This window comes from Aulonocara stuartgranti (genome assembly GCF_965226115.1).
Source record: "Aulonocara stuartgranti genome assembly, chromosome: 14".
NCBI lineage: Eukaryota > Metazoa > Chordata > Actinopteri > Cichliformes > Cichlidae > Aulonocara > Aulonocara stuartgranti.
In genome coordinates, this window is record NC_138950.1 from 15,115,272 (window position 1) to 15,133,656 (window position 18,385).

The window sequence follows — 18,385 nt, forward strand, 5'->3', positions numbered from 1 at the left end:
GTACAGTGTCTCTTTATGTCTGTCTCCACGTTGGTTGAGTGTGGAGTGAGTGCATATGAGAGCATGAGGGGGGGAATGGATGTTTGTGTCTGTGTGTGCCTGTATGTCTGTGTCTATATGTCAGGTTGGGTATCAGACGCCACCTCTCTGGGGAAACCTCAGGCCCTCCAAGGTTTGGAGGCCTATCTCCACCTACCACCACTTCCCCTGCCGGTGGCGGACTCCCTCAGGTGTCGGTGCGTTGGTGGTTCTTTGTGTCTGGGGGTGGGCTTCCAGGTACACACCGGCTCACTCCTTGGCGGCCGCTTATCGGGGCCTGGAGCCTGGGGCTCGCTCGGGCCCCTTCGGGGGTGGGGTGCCCCCGGCCTCTCGGCCTGGGGCTCGGTCACTCAGGCACAGCTGGCGGCCGGCGGAGCTCACGGGCGCGTCACTGCAACTCCCCCTGGCTTCTGCTCCGCGGCTGCTGAGTGAACCCTCATCTGGGACTCTCCTCAGCTCTTACTGGAACAGTGGCGCGGCTACCCCTCTGTTGGTCTTCCATGGTTTCTTGTGTTCTGGGGGCCTCTGGATGTCTGGAGTTTTGATCTCCTCCATACCTGCTTCACACCCTGGAGGACGGGGCTGCGGCCCCCCCACACTCCCTAGCAGATCGTTACATGGAGAAACCTTTGGAATACAAGCGCGCTGATCCACACAGGTATGCACACGGGTGTTCACTGCTCGTAGACCCAAATTACACCTTTCTTGGCTGCTACTTCGAAGCACATCTGTCCTGCGTGCTGCACAACAACATTGAATATTTAGTATTTACTGCTGTTTACACTTAGCTAGATTAATGCGATGGTGTTGTGTTTAGTATGTTGCTTTGTTTGTTTTTTTTTGTTTTTTTTGCTTGTTTTCTATTCTTCTCTCAACAGGTGATCCAGGAGATTTTTTTTTTCTCCCCCCTTTCTCACTGTCCCTCTCCCCTTCTGTTTTTCCTTTCCTTCCTCTTTCTTTCTCCCTTTCCTATCTCTCACTCATGTCTGTCCCGTCTGTAACATCTGGAAATAAAATATAATAAATAATAAAAACAAAGATCGACCAAATGGACCAATACGGCAATGCCACGATGATCCATTTGGCAAAGTAAATCCATTGGGTATCCTTGTTGGTCTTCAGACAACAATTCTGATGGCTAAAGAACCAAATGGGACAGGCGGGAAAAAAAAAAAGAGAATCATGCATGAAATGCATACAATATTTTTCGGACTACGAGGCGCACTTAAAATCCTTCTCCCAAAAATCAACAGTGTGCCTTATAATCCAGTGCGCATTATGTATGAATTCTGGTTGTGCTTACTGACCTTGCACAGATTTTATGTGGTACACGGCGCTCAAAGATCTGTCAAAAAATGTTTTAGTACAACTTTGATAAGCTACGAAGGTGCACCGCTTGATGGATTGTCTGAGCATTACGGCTACTATAGTCAGGAACATTGCGGAGTAATCTGCGTCAAAACTGCGCTTCAGGTCCCAAAGTCAAAAGAACAATGTGGTATCACTGAGAGTTAAAAACTGTCTATCAAATGATCAGTGTTGCTGCTTTACCAGGTGTAACAATTAAGATTAACAGCCAGGCATCCATGAAAACAGAATTTATTAATGTTCTGATATCAAAAGTTTTTAAGGTAGACTGTTTTCTTAGATTTGGTAAATGTTTAAATATGCAATTGTAACTCTCTGGTGCCACCTTAAAACATGTAGTCGGTAATAGGACATGATGTCGTTGGAAAACAGGAAGTAAGTCTGTGAATTAAGGAGAAGGCATGTGCAGCATGGTGGCCTTAGCCAGATAAATCCAGTGGCATCCACATACATCCTATGCATTTGGTAGCATTGTAGGTATGTATGGACTTGTTTTATATTTTATGTGCATGTATAGACCACTTTCTTTTAAGTAAGTTAATTTTTCTGTAAGTTTAATGATAAAACCAATCTTATGCAGTTTACGCTAGCAATCGCTTATGGAGCTAGTTAAAGGGGAATGACAAACGAATTGGAGGCATTCATTATAGCAAGACTTGTTAAAATCATAATTTGATGTTTGTATTTGAGTTAAAAAGGGAAGTAATTCATATGAACGTTGCATGTTGACATATTAAAAAAACTGGGTTAATATATTTTCATCATTATATATGTACATGGTGAATAAGTACAGTGATTATGCCTTGTACTGTTTGTTACAGTTTCACCTTTCCCTGTGTCAATAAACCTGTGAACTGGGAATCGTGTCATCAGAGTCTTGATGTGGGGAAGGAGTTTAGCTGACTGCCCAACCATAGCAGAGGCAGTACAATTAAACTTACCAGAGTTAGAAGTTAGAAGGAAGTTAGCTCGCTAGTTTCCATCTAAACATGATATACCATGTTTTGAAATTTGTGAAAAAATTTAAACATACAGCGCTGCTATGACTTCCAACATAAATGAAGACAGAAAAATAAACAGCAGTGACGTTTGTAGGGTTAATGAAGTTGGATTAGCTGGTATATAATGATGTGCTAAGTGCTAGCGATCACTTAGCACATCATTATATACCAGCTAGTCCAACTTCGAGACAGTTATGTTAGCATAACATTAGAACAGTTAAGCTGGATGATGAATGCTAACTTTGTTCCACTTGATAAAAATTAATGTGAGGGCTTCCGAAGGTGAGGGACAAATGCAATCGCATGGCAGGATGCTGTAAACAGACCAAACTTCTGTCAGGAGAACACCTCATATAATCCATCCACAATATGAGGCTAGTCATTAATATACTGTAATAACATGGGAATAGAGCAGCTGTGAGAGAATTCAACATTAATGAATCAATGGTACGGAAGTGGAGGAAGCAAGAAGAATGACTTGAGTAAAGTTTGACCTATCTGACTGTTTTGCTTAATGCCCCTTTTAATTTGGTGCACGTTACGTATGAAAACAGACCCGTTCATCGACAGTGTGCCTTATAGTCAGAAAAATTCTGTCATGGTGAATTGGGTTAAAGGACTCAGGTGCGAGACTCCTTGCAGAGTGACAGTGAATTTATTCACAGTGAAAAAATAAGGCAACAGTTCGAGTCTGTAATCCAAAAAGGGCAGTGCAGTGATACGGTGGCTTCTCCCCGTGGTGACAGTGCAGTGACAACCCAAAACAACTCCTTGTGCCCGCTCCTCCTTCGATCCCTGGATCCTGGAGGCAGATGAGAAAAACATACGCACGGTAACGAAAAATTTCTCTCTCCTTCACAAACTAGGTATGCTAATCGCGACTACGCTACCCGGTTTAGCTCAACGTTCCAGCGTTGGTTGTGACTCGACTGCACCGTTAAATAGGTCTGCTTCGGATTAGTAGTAGCCGGCGAAGTGATTAAGCACAGGTGCGACGATTCCAGCTCAGGATACTCCCCCCGGGTCAGCTGCCGTTCCGTGCCACGGCTTCCGGAAGTACACGTTCCAGCATACAAACACACATGCACAGGATGGAGAGGAGAGCACCACAAAGTACACACAAACACAACAAAAATTGGCAAGGCGACCGATGAGGACCGTCTAGCCGTGACAAATACGGTACATGGAAAACGCAAACCAGCGATTGTCATCTTTTAGACTGTGCTGCACACTAAATTTTAACAATGGATACACATAGAGGCTTCTTGAAAATTAAAACAAACAAGATAGAGAATTATAGATACTCTTACTGATTTTACCTTCATTTGCATATTATTCAAATCAAAACCTTCCCGAGTTTTACAGAACAATATAAAAGCATGTCATGATGAATGTGTGAATGACTCAATAACCTTTAGCTATCACTAACTTGGTATGGTTTCTTGTTTGAATAAGTGATTAAAATGCATCAAAAAGGAGAAGTAGTTTCTATAAAGACAGTATCAATTGGAGTGTATCCTGCTGACAGCTTCTTTCTATTCTGACAGGATGGTGACAAACTAATTATGTACAAATGATCAAATTAAAATCCCATTTTACCACATTCATTTTTCAGAGTGAATTTGGTGCCTTCTTCCCCATCATGTATTTCTTTGTATTCTTCTCAGGTTTCATTAAGATTATATAACATTTGGGTATGAAGATGCAAATTAGCAGTCCAAAACTGGAAGCAAGTATGGCAAAAATTTCTACAGCAACACTGAACTTCCCTGGGGAGCTGACATATGATGGGACAAATGTAATCCATACTGCACAGAATATCAGCATGCTGAAAGTGATAAACTTGGCTTCGTTGAAATTATCGGGTAGCTTTCGAGCTAAAAATGCAAAAATAAAACATAAAATAGCCAGAAGTCCTATATAACCAAGCACAGCCCAAAAGCCCACAACTGAGCCAAGAGCACACTCCAATGTGATCTTGTCTTTGATTTCCTTAAAATTCTTAAATGGAAAAGGAGGAGAAGTTGTTAACCAAATGATACATATGTTAACTTGTATAAGAGTAAATGCTGTAACACAGAGTCTCTGCTGTGTCTGCCCAAACCATTTTTTAACATTACTACCTGGACGTGTAGCTCTGAAGGCCATTAAAACAACCATTGTTTTTCCCAGAAGACAAGAGATACAGAGGACAAAGGTGATGCCAAATGCTACATGGCGGAACATGCAGGACCAATCAGAGGGCTGACCAATGAAGGTCAGAGAACACAGGAAGCACAGAATTAAGGAGAAGAGCAGCAGGAAGCTCAGTTCAGAGTTGTTTGCCCTGACAATAGGAGTTTTCCTGTACTTGAAGAAAATAAGTATCACACCAATTGTCATGCATGCCCCAAATAAAGATGCTGCAGTCAGCAGTGCACCCATAATGTCTTCATATGATAGAAACACCACTTCCTTCTTTATACAGGCATCTCTTCTTTCATTTGACCAAAACTCAGGGAGACATCTCACACAGGTGATAGAATCTGGAAATTAATATTGAAGCAGATGTTACATTTACTCAGTACAGTTTTGTATGCCTCTGCCATGATATATTCAACTGGTGCTTTAGAATTAGAAGTTGAAAAACAACATTATTATTGAATGACTGCTACACTGTTTTGTGATCATCTCATCAGAGAATATGAATGTGGTACTCTTTTCCCCAGCATTATAAAGGAGTATGCATATATATATATATATATATATATATATATATAGAGAGAGAGAGAGAGAGAGAGAGAGAGATCCAAGAAAGAGGAGGAAGAGGAGGAACCATCGTAGAAGAATAGGCCCCTACACAATATGTATGATGGCAAACAGAGGAAGTGGCTGACATCCAGAAATTCTACCAGTGCCTGGAAAAAGCTGGATTGAAAGACAGTACAGAGGCACTAACCATGGCAGCAGAGGAACAAGCTCTGAGCACAAGATCCATAGAGGCTGGGGTCTATCACACCAGGCAAGACCCCAGGTGCAAGTTGTAAAGATGCTCCTGAGACAATCCAGCACATAACAGCATGATGCATGTTGCTAGCTGGCAGGGCATACATGGAACGCAGTAACCAAGTGGCTGGCATAATATACAGAAACATCTGTGCCGAGTATGGTCTGCAAGTCCCAAGGTCAAATTGGGAGAAACCCCCTCGAGAATGACCGAGTTAAGATTCTGTGGGGCTTTTAGATACAGATGGACAAAATGGAGATGGCTAACCAACCTGACATTGTAGTGGTAGACAAGCAGAAGAAGACAGCTGTAGTCATAGACATAGCGTGCTGATAGCACTACATGTTATACACCCCCCTTGGTTGATGATGTTGTTAATTCTATGTTGTCACCTGCTCCTCTATTCTGGACACAGTGGCCCCAGTAAAGTTGAAAAGTCCCAGATCTTCATCTTAACCTTAGTTAAATGACTCTATATAAGCCTTGCGATGTGTCTTTCGTCCATCTGAGAGGAATTGTAAAAAAGACAATCTTCAAGTATCCCTTGACACTCTACGCAGGAACCGTTCTATATACCAGGACTCTGTTAAGACAGCTATAGCATTTTTCCTGTTGGATATTATTATAACTAATAGTCATAACCCCCGAATCCTGTTCAAGATCTTTAACTCTGTGATCGATCCTTGTCCTGGAATGTTGGATTTGGCCTCCCCAGCTCTCTGTGAGCAATTTTTAAATAATTTTACAAGAAAAATTGTATTGTTATGGGCCTCACTTTTACACCCTTCTGTGGTGAATCCTCTTCCTACTTCAAGATTTCTGTCGACTTTTTATCAGTTTGAGCCAATCCCACTCTCCAACCTCAAGAGATTAATTGAACAGCTGAGAAGTTCAAATTCTGTACATGACATTCTCCCCTCCTGCATTATTAAGGATGGTTTTGATGTAATGGGGCCTTACATTCTATCTTTGATGGACCTATCAGTACTGGTGGGCTGTCTCCCAACTGCTTTTAAACACACAATAGTGCAACCTGTTCTAAAAAAAAACCCAGCCTTGACCACAATGAACTTGCGAACTATAGACCGATCTCCAAACTCCCGTTCTTATTTAAAGTTTTAGAGAAAATTGTCTTTTTGCAACTACAGGCCTACTTAAACACAAATATTGGTGACAAATTTCAGTCTGGTTTTAAACTACGCTACAGTACTGAAACAGCTCTGCTGAGGGTCTTCTACAATCTTCTTTTAATTACTGACTCAGGTTGCCCTGCTTTTTTAATTTTATTGGACTTGTCTTTAGCTTTTGACATGGTGGACCATAATATTCTTTTAAAGAAGCTAGAATATGCTTTAGGCATTAAGGGTTCTGCCCTTAACTGGTTTAAGGTCTTTTTCTGTGAAGATGGGATGTTATTCATCCACCATGGCTCCTCTTTGTTGTGGCCCCAGGGGTCTGTGCTGGGCTCTTTGTTGTTTTCTTTGTACCTGCTATCTCTGGGCTCTATTTTTGATATAAAATCGCTTACCACTATTATGCTGACGACATTCAAATTTATTTTCAATTGACTGATGATTTGTCATTTTCACTGGACTGCTTGTTAGATTGCATGAAAGAGGTCAAAGATTGAGTGTCAGCCAATTTTCTTATTTTGAATGAAAGGAAAACTGAGATTGTGGTGTTTGATAGTCATATCCCTCAGGACCAGTTAGCCTTTCTATTTGGGCCACTTGCCATCTTCCTCTCTGACACTGTAAGCAATCTAGGTGTTTTCCTGGACAGTTCATTTAAGCTCGATAAACAAGTGTCCCCAGTAGTCAAATCTGGCTTTTATCAATTGCGCCAAATCGCTAAAGCCAAACATTTTATACCGTGCAACAATCTTGAAAAACTTAAACACATTTTTGTGACTTCCAGATTAAACTACTGCAATTCCCTTTACTTTGGTCTTCAATCCGTACACCTTCATAGACTTCAGCTTGTTCAAAATGCTGGGGCTCGTCTCCAACCTGAACCCAAAAATTTGCTTCCATTGCTCCAGTTCTTGCTGACTTACATTGGCTACCCATCAAATATCGTATTGATTTTAAAATCTTGTTGCTTACCTTTAAAATTTTAAATAATGTTGCTCCTAGCAATCTTGCCGACCTTCTTAGCTTGTATACTCAAGCATTAAGATCATCTGGTCAACTACTCCTGGTCCAACCTAGGTCCTGCCTAAAGACCAGGGGCGATGGTGCTTTTGTCTCAGCTGCCTCTGGAATAGTCTTCCTGTTACTATTCGTGCCTTGGACTCTGTTCAATCTTTCAAAACATGGTTGAAAACGTACCTAATTAATTTGGCATTCCCCACTAGCTAATGCTCTTATCTAATCTATTTTAACCTTTTACTGCATTATTCCTGATTCTCCTAGATAATATTTTATATTTTGAATTGACCCTATCTCTGAACTGAGGCCCGATATCTATTTTATTTTGCCCACACTCCTGGTTTAATTAGTGCTTCCTGTCTGTTAGTATTAGTACTGGTGCTTGTTTTGTACTTGTTTTGTTTTGTTAATGTTTTATATCAATGATTTATTGCATTATTGTGAAGCACTTTGGTCTACCTTTGGTTTTAAATGTGCTATATAAATAAAATTGTATTGTATTGCATTGTAAGGAACATGAGAAACTGGACCAAGGTATCAGAGAAGAGCTCAAGAAGATGTGGAGGGTGAAGGTAACAGTGGTCCCAGTGGTAATCGGAGTGTTAGGTGCAGTGACTCCCAAGCTAGGTGAGTGGCTCCAGCAGATGCCAGGAACAACATCCGAGATCTCTGTCCAGAAGAGCGCAGTCCTAAGAACAGCAAAGATACTGCGCAGGACTCTCAAGCCCCACACGTCCTGTAGAGGACCCGAACTTGAAGCATAGACCACCCACAGGGGAAGGAGGTAGCACGAAGTTGGACTAGCTGGTATATAAGGTAGCACGTTTTATTACAGCTCAGTACTAAAGTGGTAATAGTAGGGTAGTAATTCAGTAGTAATTCAGCAGTTATTACTTGGAAACTGCCCTGTTAACCTACTATTACCACTCTATTACTGAGCTGTATTTCTACAGTATTACACCTAATTTTTGAGCCCTTATGATTCAATAACATAAATTCCAGCATAATATTACTTTACTGTAATCAGTGTTGCTACAATGATAATACTTTGATGTTATGTGGTTATCAATTTATAACCAAGCTGTAATAGAAAGTGCAAGGAGATATACTAATCTGTGGCAATGAGTTAAATATTTTCAAATATTTTAATCAGGCATTCTAGATGGAGGTTATCTCTGCATGAAAACATTAATCAAAATGATTAAATAGTTCTTGTATGGCCTTCCTACATATGTAGCATTGCTTTGCAACACACCAAAGTTAAAATGAAATATAACCACACCTGTAACGTTGCTGATTTCTCCCTCTGCACATCTTATACAGTCATAGCAGCAAACAGGCCTTCCTTTCTGGAGAACTTTGCGTGTTCCTGGGGGACATTTCTCACTGCAAACTGACACAGGAACCTGGATAATCAATAAATTTTAAATGTGTATAGACATAGAAAAAAATGTCTCTTTGATGTTCTTAGTCAAAAAAGCCCCTCTTAATCTTGATGCATCAAAACCAAAATAAACAAAGTATGTAAATATGTATAAAATGAAAAAAAGAACAAAAACATAAAAACAATGAAATTGTACGATAGCTTACCTGCTTTGAGTTTCTTGCCCAAATTAAATACTTGTTTTGCAGATTTAGCTGTTTTTCTTGAACTAATGATGGATTATAAAGACCAACTGTGACAAACTCCACAACGCCGTTTTCTTTTGGCTGCCAATTTATAATGTCATACTTTGCTGCTGGATCTCCATTCTCATCAAAGTGAACCTCATCTCCTTCCTTAGTTGTGAAATGGATCTTTCGTATGTGTTGCAGAACCTAAGAAATATGTTATGACTCAATTTATTGCGTGACAAAGATTTTGCACACCTACTGACTGAAAAATATACAGAAGAACTGCAAAATGAAGTTCTTGAAAATATTTTTAACTAAAATATCTTTTTAATAATGTATCTTAATGTGAACATTGTAATGTAAATTACTAAAAATCTCACCGTGAATGGATCTAGCTGCACATTTTTGTTACATGTTTTATTACAGCTGAGGATATTGTGAAGTGCATGGGCCACTGCATACACTCCTTTGTAGACATTGTTAAAGAGAGGCATGAGAGACATGTCAATGAAGCTATTTTGAACTCCAGTCATATCTTCATGTCCAGTACACTCTCTCTGAATGTCTGATGATGACTTCAACTCCTTAAACTTACAACTAAATAATGTCTCCCAGAACTCAGTAAACAGTTCATTGTTTGATGAATTCAGCGGCTTCTCATTCAGTACGAACTCTCTCAGGCCAGTGACATGTGCTTTAGGAATGGAAAGACCTATGGCACCATCCAGTATGTGATGTGTGTCCATTTCTGCAGTTCGTGAATCAAATATCCAAGTCTCACTGCCTATCCACTGATACCCAGACAAGTTATGGTATGAAAACTCTCGTAGCAGCACATGAAAATCTGCACGGGCAAGGAATGTAACAATCACCTTGGAGGTTGAAGCCTTTATAATGTCAATTATCCTTTGTATCTTGGCAGATGGATCTGTTCTAAAGAAAGATACTGAATACTCCAGACAGATGCCCAGCTGCTGTGCAGTTTCTGTGAATGTGGCCATGCCATTATTTCCATAATCACTGTTTGTTCTGATAGCTCCAACCCAAGTCCATCCAAAATACTTGACCAAATGGGCCAGGGCTCTGCTCTGGTAGTAGTCACTGGGTATTGTTCTGAGGAAGGATGGGTACTTGGTTTTGTCACTGAGACAAGCACATGTAGCAAAGTAGCTGATCTAGAATAAAAAATGAAAAACTTATAAATGAAAAAGACACAAGATGAAAAAAAAATGAAATGGTTAAAAATAAAAGATTCTGTATTACTGTAAAAATACAAAAATGACAATTCCCCTCAGTACTGAGTACATAAAATGTACCAGGCAAAGCTTTGATCTAAGAAAATAAAATATTTTTTAAAAGTATTCAAAGATTTAAAAAAAAGATTAAATATATAAAATACCCACCACTGGTATAAAAAAAGGTCCGATGACAGTAGATACTGCTCTGGTTGTAGAAGAAGAGGTCGCTCCTATAATGGCCTGCACATGTGCAGGTCTGGTACACGGTGTCTTTGACGGTACAGACACAATTTCATTACCATTAGCTAAAGCCAGGGTAACTCCTGCACTTCTGGCATCAGATCCACAATCATCATAGATTTTATAGCCCAGAGTGACTACCGGCAGTAGGTCTGTGCTGTTATTAATTTCCTCAATGGCAAAAAGCATAGCCTGGGCAAACTGCAAATCTCTGAAATTTAAACTTAATTGAGACAAACATTTAGGAATAATTAGCATTGCATTGTGTTCCTTAAAACAGACACAAATATTTATGGATTAATGTTTAAATAGAAACAAAACCATTTCGTGTGAAAAGGACTTTAAACAACTGAGAAAATCAAAATACATTTTACTCTTCTTTTGATTCCCAACAGATTCCTTAAATGTAAATGGATTTGTATCTTGTCATTTACCTGATACATTGTAGTGCCAGAGGTTTGATCATGTAGGTATCTGTTCTGTCTTTCCAGCTTGCGTGAAAAGAGAACACCCCACCCAGTATAATATCTCCATTCTTAGATAGCAGTGGTTTCTCAGGATCTCCTCTACGCCTGCACACTGGCTCCTCAGCAGAAGAGGCAGATGCCACTAACAGCAGTTGCAGAAGTGCCCATCCCTTTTCAGGCCATCTTTGTGTTGATGCCATTACTTGAGCTAAACCACTTAGTGGCATTAGAGTACTGTAATGAAGATGAAATAGTTATTCTGGTATTTATACCTTTTGGTGCAGCATAAGAAATAACTGAATAGAGAGAGTTCATTCCCAGTGTCAGCAAAATGAGGGACATGCCCAACTTTGCCATTTATTCAATTCAATTCAATTTCTTTATTGTCCCACAAGGGGAAATTAGTTTAGCAGCAGGAGGATAAAAATAAACAGAACAATACTATAAAATAATAATAACAATAATAATGATAGAAAGTTCAAGGACAATTATTTGCCATAAAGGAGACAAGACACCGTAGGGATAAAAGAGACCTGGAGTCTTTTAGTCCTCCTCGGAGGTACTCTAAAATGGCGGCCGGAAGGCAACAACTCAAACTCACTGTGGATGGTTCACACAATTAATAATAGAATGAGCCTTTCTAAGCACATTTCTATTGTAAATGGCCAAAAGTCCATCTTGCCAGCGCCCTGAAAGTTTGCTAGCAGTTTTTACCAGAAGTCCCAACCGATTCTTATTCTTCACCGTCAGGTTACCAAACCAGGCAGCAATACAAAAAGACATCACAGATTCGATAAAACTTCTATAAAACAAGGACAACATCTCAGATGAGACATTAAAAGATCTCATTTTCCTTAAAAAGAACAGTCTTTGTTTAACTTTTTTAGTAGTGGCATCAGCATGAGATTCAAAACACAGTTTATGGTCAAGTACCACACCTAGATATTTATAACTCTCAATGATCCCAATATCGGCAGTTTTAATGATAGTGGGTGATGAGCTATAAGAGGACTTCCTAAAATCAATAATCATGTCTTTAGTTTTTGACACATTAAGGGAAAGGAAGGACTCATCACACCAATTCACAAAATCATCTACAACCTGTCCATGGCCTGACTCATCCCCCACTAGAAGACTGACGATTACTGTGTCGTCAGCAAACTTCAGGATGTGTCTGTTTGTGAAATTGCTGCGACACTCCGTGTACAGAATGAACAGAAGGGGAGAGAGGCAACAACCCTGGGGTGATCCAGTAGAGGAGGAAAGCACATCAGAAAATACATAATTCACCCTCACACATTGTGACCTATTGATCAGAAAGTCTGTCACCCAGCCGACCAGACTAGTTCTTGGTGATTTTGATTCAAGCTTGAAATGATTGTAAAGCCTGTCAGCGAGTAAGAGAGGTTGAATTGTATTAAATGCAGATGAAAAGTCAGCAAATAATAATCTTGCATGGGTGTGGGGGGCCTCAAGATGCTTATACAAGAGATGCAGGAGTGTGACAACAGCGTCCTCCACACCTCTCCCTGCTCTATAGGCGAACTGCACTGTAAAAAAGAAAAAGTTGAGAAAACGTAAAATTTCAAGGCAACATGATGCAAGAGATTTTTGAGTTTTCTCAACTTTTGCAACTGTTGTTGACTTAACTAAGATTTACAAGTTCTGCCAACTTGGTTCTTCTTTATAATTAAATTATAAATAAATTAGGACAGTCTTACCTCCTCAGAGTAAAACAGTGCAGGTCATCTCTCCTGGACACACACACTGGACACCATAGGCTGACACTCTACAACCTCTCTCCGCCTGAGAGAAAATGTTTGCAATAATGAAACATTTCAATATAACAGAAAAAAAAACGAGTTACGGATTGGACTCCCTGATCCTTACTGCGCATGTGCGAAGTCGGACCGTACAGATCGCGTCTACCCGTGGAATTGTACATAAAATCAATACTCCACCAACACAAAGGCTCTCAAAACAATACCATACTTTCCACAGCTTTGAAGGATGGGTCAGGTGTATCCTTCGTGGCCCACCCTATGCCAGAATTCATAGCGCGGCCCAGCTGATTCTAGTCTCCAACAATGGCGGAAGCCACTTAGTTTTAATATTACTCTTATTACCCTTTCTGGGTCACAAAGTAAACTTTTAAGATATTTTCAGGCGAGAATGTAGCTGTGTACATTTCAAATATCTGCTCAGTTTATTAAGATAACACATATTTGCAAACATGCTTCTATGTTTTCGGAGACGTCTGTTACCACCGGCTATGGTAGCTAGCTGGTATATCATTTTCAAACCCCCCACGCGGTCCTTCGCTAGCTTAAGCATGATATATAAGTCACTTAGATAACTTAAATATGTTATTGTTTGGCTTTTTTTCAGTGTTTTACTCATTCCACCCTCCTGGGTCCTGAGGAGGATGCAGCCTAGGCGCTTGTAGAAAATCCTAATAATAGATCTCGTTAGCTTACCTGCTAGGGCAAATAGTCAGCTTGTCCTGTTCAAAAAATACACTCCAACTTCAGACCAGGTAAAATCTGTAATGGTCGAAAAATTTTAATTTCCATCCAACTTTGGACACGTGTCTTCAAATTTTCTTAGCAGGTTTTCAGTCCAGAACACATTGACAAACCACTATCTATCACACAGCTCAGGTCTGCTCAGGCTCGTTTGGTCTAGTTCAAACTTGGCACAGACCACGTGTGCCAGTCATCTACGGGGTTTCGCACTGGTTCCCAACTTGACTCGAAAAATCTACTCAAAAGATGATAATCTTTGTTATGCTCTCTAGAAAATCTTAGTTAGGACAACAATGGAAGAAATTTGTTGGGCAGACATGCTTTTTCAGGTTGTAAATGGAAAGTTTTATTTCTAAGTCAGTTTAATTTGAAAACTTTAATCAAATCAACAATTACTAGTTATCGTTTTTACAGTGTGGAAGGGGTCAAGATGGTGTTCAACCTGCATTAAAATCTCCTTCTTAATTATCTTCTCAAATGTCTTCATCACTAAAGAAGTCAGAGCCACAGGCCTAAAATCATTCAGTGCTTTAGTAGAACTGCCCTTATCAACAGGAACAATAATAGCATGTTTCTAAATCTTAGGTACTGTCTGTAGCTCTAAAGAAAGTGAGAAGATATAGTGAAAAATCCCACTCAGCTGATCAGCACAAGTTCTCAGTACCTGTCCACAGATGTTGTCAGGTCCAGGACTCTTGCTTTTGGTGTGTCTAAAGAGATTAGCTACCCCCCTCTCATCAATATAAATAGATGGGGGAGTGATAGTCTTTTCCCTCAGTGTGCTGGTCTGCCTAGAACAGTCATAGTTCTCAAAACGAAGGTAAAAACTGTTAAGACTGTCTGCCAGATGTTTGTCAGAGGTAAACCCCTCTAAGGTAATGCTACTTTTACCTTTCGTGTGTAGCCCTGCCATTGTTTTCATACCAAGCCAAGCTCTTTTGAGGTTGTTACTGCTGAGTTCTGCGTCAATCTTATTTCTGTACAACATCTTGGCGATCTTTATTGCAGCCCTCACCTCCTTCCTCAATATTCTCATAGTGGGAACGTCTCCCTCGTTAAAAGCAATTTTACTTTTAAGAATCAGATCCTTAGTATCTTTAGAGAGCCACGGTTTGTTATTAGGGAAAGTCTTAAATTCTCTGACTGGAACCACAGAGTCTTTGCAAAATGAGATGTAGCTACACACCACATCAGTGAGTTCATCCAAATCAGAAGTGCTCTCTTGAAACAAGGACCAGTCAGTGCAATCAAAACACCCCTGAAGGGCAACACAACTGTCTTTTGTCCAGACATTAGTCCGCTTCACACAGGCCTTCTCCCTCCTAATCACAAATCTGTAAGCAGGGAGGAGGTGAATAACATTGTGATCCGAAGAATCTAGCGCAGGTCCAGCCACAGACTTATATGCCCCCTTAATTGGTCCATAACACAAATCCAGGATTTTGTTATTCCTTGTAGGACAAGTGACATATTGAAAGAAATTGTTCAGTGATTTCTTAAGATTACAATTGTTAAAATCACCAAGAATAAAATTAGGAGCATCCGGTGAGAGAGTCTGCAGATTGTGTACCACTTTAAAAATGGCATCGGCAGCAACTTTAATGTCAGCCTCAGGATGAATGTAAACAACAGTGACAAAAATTTGAGGGAACTCCCTCGGTAAGTAAAAAGGCCTGACAGATACTGAAAGGAGCTCGATGTCAGGAAGACACAACCGTTCCCGCACAGTAAAATTATTACACCAGCCCTGGTTAATATACAAACAAACCCCTCCTCCGTGAGATTTACGTGTTACTCCACAGTTCCGATCCAATCTGACAGGGGTCCCAAAGCCGCCACCAAGAATCACATCTGTCCGAGCATTAGAAGAGTCGTACATAGACAAACAGGACCACCGTAATCCAAGTAGTTCCTCGCGTGTATAAGTGATTGTCAGTGAGAGTGAATGACTCCAGGTGAATATCGCCAACAACAATAAAACTAACGTGTAGAAGATCTCCATCTCGGCAAAAAGTTAAAACCACGGTTAAGAACAGAGTTAAAACAAAGTTAAAAGCAAAAAGAAAAAGAGAAAGAAAACACTAATAAACACCTGCTTCAGATCGCCACAGGAGCAGCGCCCTCACATGCACAGCGCCCTCACATACACATTTAATGTAGGTTCATATCGGTAAAATAAGGATATACACAGGTTCATTTAAATATGAATTAACAATGTAAATCACAATTCCTTACAAATGGATATGTAGAAAAAATATTTTTCCAATACATACTTTTATAGAGTACGGTTATACAGTACTCTTAGAGTAAGTTACGGTCATCCATTCACTTCCACTTTCACATCTGTGATGCATAGATGTGATATTAAGATCTGTCATCAGTCTGATACTAATTTCATTCTGAAGTTTACATGACATGCTGAGGAAAATTTACAACATTGGACCCTACTCTAAGAAACTGTCGTGGATTTAACAATGTCTTTGAAGTGTGGTTTAAGATAAAGTGTATAATGATTTTACATCATGTGTAGCACCATCTTGTATCAGTACAGAACCTGATGTCACTAGGTTGGTTGTTTAGTGTTAAATTTTTTTGCTAGATGCACTGAAATGGGGTAATCCACCTGTGGGCCGTAATGTTTGGGTTTGTAGATCACTTTGCAAATGACAGTTGTGTGGATACTTGCTTGAGTCAGTTACATCGGTGGTTCACCAGACACATAAGTTGAAGTTGACACTGTCTGTTCTGTGTTTGCCATTGAGTCATGTGGAAAAACCAAGCGTCACATCAGCTGGCAGTGCAGATGTCCTTAATGTTCAATGAGTAACCTAGGCTAAAGTTATTTGTTACACTACTCGATACTTTCTCATTAGTCTGTAAAATGACCAGTTATGTTGTTTGGATGAGCTGCATTTTATCGCATAAAATATTGCTGATTGCATCCAATGGACATCTGCTCTGCCAGCTTGGTCTGTATACTGACCCAGCATGGAAAAATCAGATCTGGCTTTAGCCTGTTGGTCCAGTGAACCACTGGTTCACCCACACAAACAGCCTCTCCTCTACAAAGTCCTCATACATAAAGTAGAGATGGACCGATCCGATATTACGTATCGGTATCGGTCCGATACTGACCTAAATTACTGGATCGGATATCGGAGAAAAATAAAAAATGTAATCCGATCCATTAAATATCACGAAAGCACCTCACAAAACTTGCAACACGCCGTAACTCACCTCAGAACGTTAGCACGTCGAGCAGTATGCATCACGTGATAGAGCGGCTGTGGCATGCGGGACCTGTGGTCTGGATAGCATGTGGAGCTTCGCTAGCAACCCGGCATTTCATCTCCGACAAAGTTATCCCCGAGAGAAGTAAAGCAAGTGTGTAAGTCCATCTCTGAATGTTTGTAAAGCATTCCTGCGTTAAGCTTAACAAGCGACTGCCTCTCGCTCTCGGGCTGCTACTTCAATCATGAAACTGCTTAATGATCAGCTGATCGGCTTTTCTGTCGCGAGTCCGTGTCTCTGGTTTGTTTTTGGCCCACTTTGCACCAGAAAGAGGAAACCAGCGGCTGAACAACAGCAGCACTTTTAAGCTTGATCAGCTGTTGTTAGAATTTATTTATTATTACTTTCTACTCGAGGATCTTTTTCTACGTAGCTGACGGCTGGTAACTGTGCAGGGGCGGATCTAGCAAAGTTTAGCCAGGGGGGCCGATAGGGCATTAACAGGGAAAAGGGGGCACAAAGACATACTTTTCTTTCTTATTCTCATTTAAAATGTCGAGCTTTTAATAAATAATTATCCGAATCTTACACCCAAAGTTTTAATTTGATGTAAAATGAATAGAAGTCAATTACTGTATATAGTGACTATTAAGTCTAATATATATACCCTAGTAAGCTATAGTACTTTTTCCTTTGAGAAGGTACCATCTGTGCAGTCTGCAATTTTGTTGAAGAAAGATGTTGAATCTATTTAATATTTCTTGAAAAATAATTAATTTCTGTGCATTTTTTTTTCACACTGCATCAAATTAAGGTTGATTACGTTGATTAAGCATCATGAGGTGGAGTGTGAGGGGTGGTTCCCTATTTTTTATTTATTTTTGTTGTTGCTGGGAGTTGGAACCCTATTAGTTAGGTTGCTTAATATTTACGCTAAGTACTCTTTAAAATACCAGAATAGGGAGGATGGTGTAGGTTTAAGTTTATTAGATTGATCAGTATTGCTGAACTATGAACTATTTTTTTTTTTTGCATATAGGTATAACAGAATAGCTTTAGTGTAGTTGTTGTTTTAAACTTGAGTATGAACTTATACAAAATGCAGCAAGATATTTAAAAAAAAAACAGTTTTGTTGAACCCTTGGTAGAACCTGGGACCATTTCGTGGCCTTTCCGTTTTTTAATTCCACGCCATTTCCACTGTGTTTAATGGAGTATAGCCAAATTTTCAAACATGTATTTTTTTCCCATTTTATTTTAAAATTTCAGTCTGAGTTTTTTAAATGAGCTTAAATGGCTGAATAAAAGGCATACATCCACTATCGAACCTCGTGGCCGATTTGTGCCCCATTGAAACCCATTATAAACGCTATTTTTCACTGTACAATTATTACCATTAACGTCGTGGTGATGGCTTAACTTTCACTTTCATTCTGGACTCAGGGCCTTAGAATTGTAATTTTTTATTTGGCCACCGGGTGGCGCCCTTGTTCCACATGTGACGCCTGCTGGAACATACACACCTT

At 40.0% G+C, this 18,385-nt stretch overlaps 2 protein-coding genes across 2 annotated transcripts; both read right to left on the bottom strand.

Annotated features, from left to right (window-relative positions):
• Positions 1-3,147: 3,147 nt before the first annotated feature.
• LOC309688159 (extracellular calcium-sensing receptor-like) lies at positions 3,148-5,095 on the bottom strand. The gene is made up of 2 exons (XM_082503650.1): positions 3,299-5,095; positions 3,148-3,210 (listed from the first exon to the last, which is right to left on the bottom strand). The coding sequence occupies exon 1, from the start codon at positions 4,830-4,832 to the stop codon at positions 4,020-4,022; it is 813 nt and encodes a 270-aa protein (XP_082359776.1). The 5' UTR covers positions 4,833-5,095; the 3' UTR covers positions 3,148-3,210; positions 3,299-4,019.
• Positions 4,848-18,277, bottom strand: LOC309688147 (extracellular calcium-sensing receptor-like). Its single transcript, XM_082503621.1, has 8 exons — positions 16,866-18,277; positions 12,825-12,909; positions 11,071-12,653; positions 10,562-10,859; positions 9,539-10,333; positions 9,135-9,341; positions 8,827-8,937; positions 4,848-4,933 (listed from the first exon to the last, which is right to left on the bottom strand). The coding sequence occupies exons 3-7, from the start codon at positions 11,328-11,330 to the stop codon at positions 8,860-8,862; spliced, it is 1,638 nt and encodes a 545-aa protein (XP_082359747.1). The 5' UTR covers positions 11,331-12,653; positions 12,825-12,909; positions 16,866-18,277; the 3' UTR covers positions 4,848-4,933; positions 8,827-8,859.
• Positions 18,278-18,385: the final 108 nt, after the last annotated feature.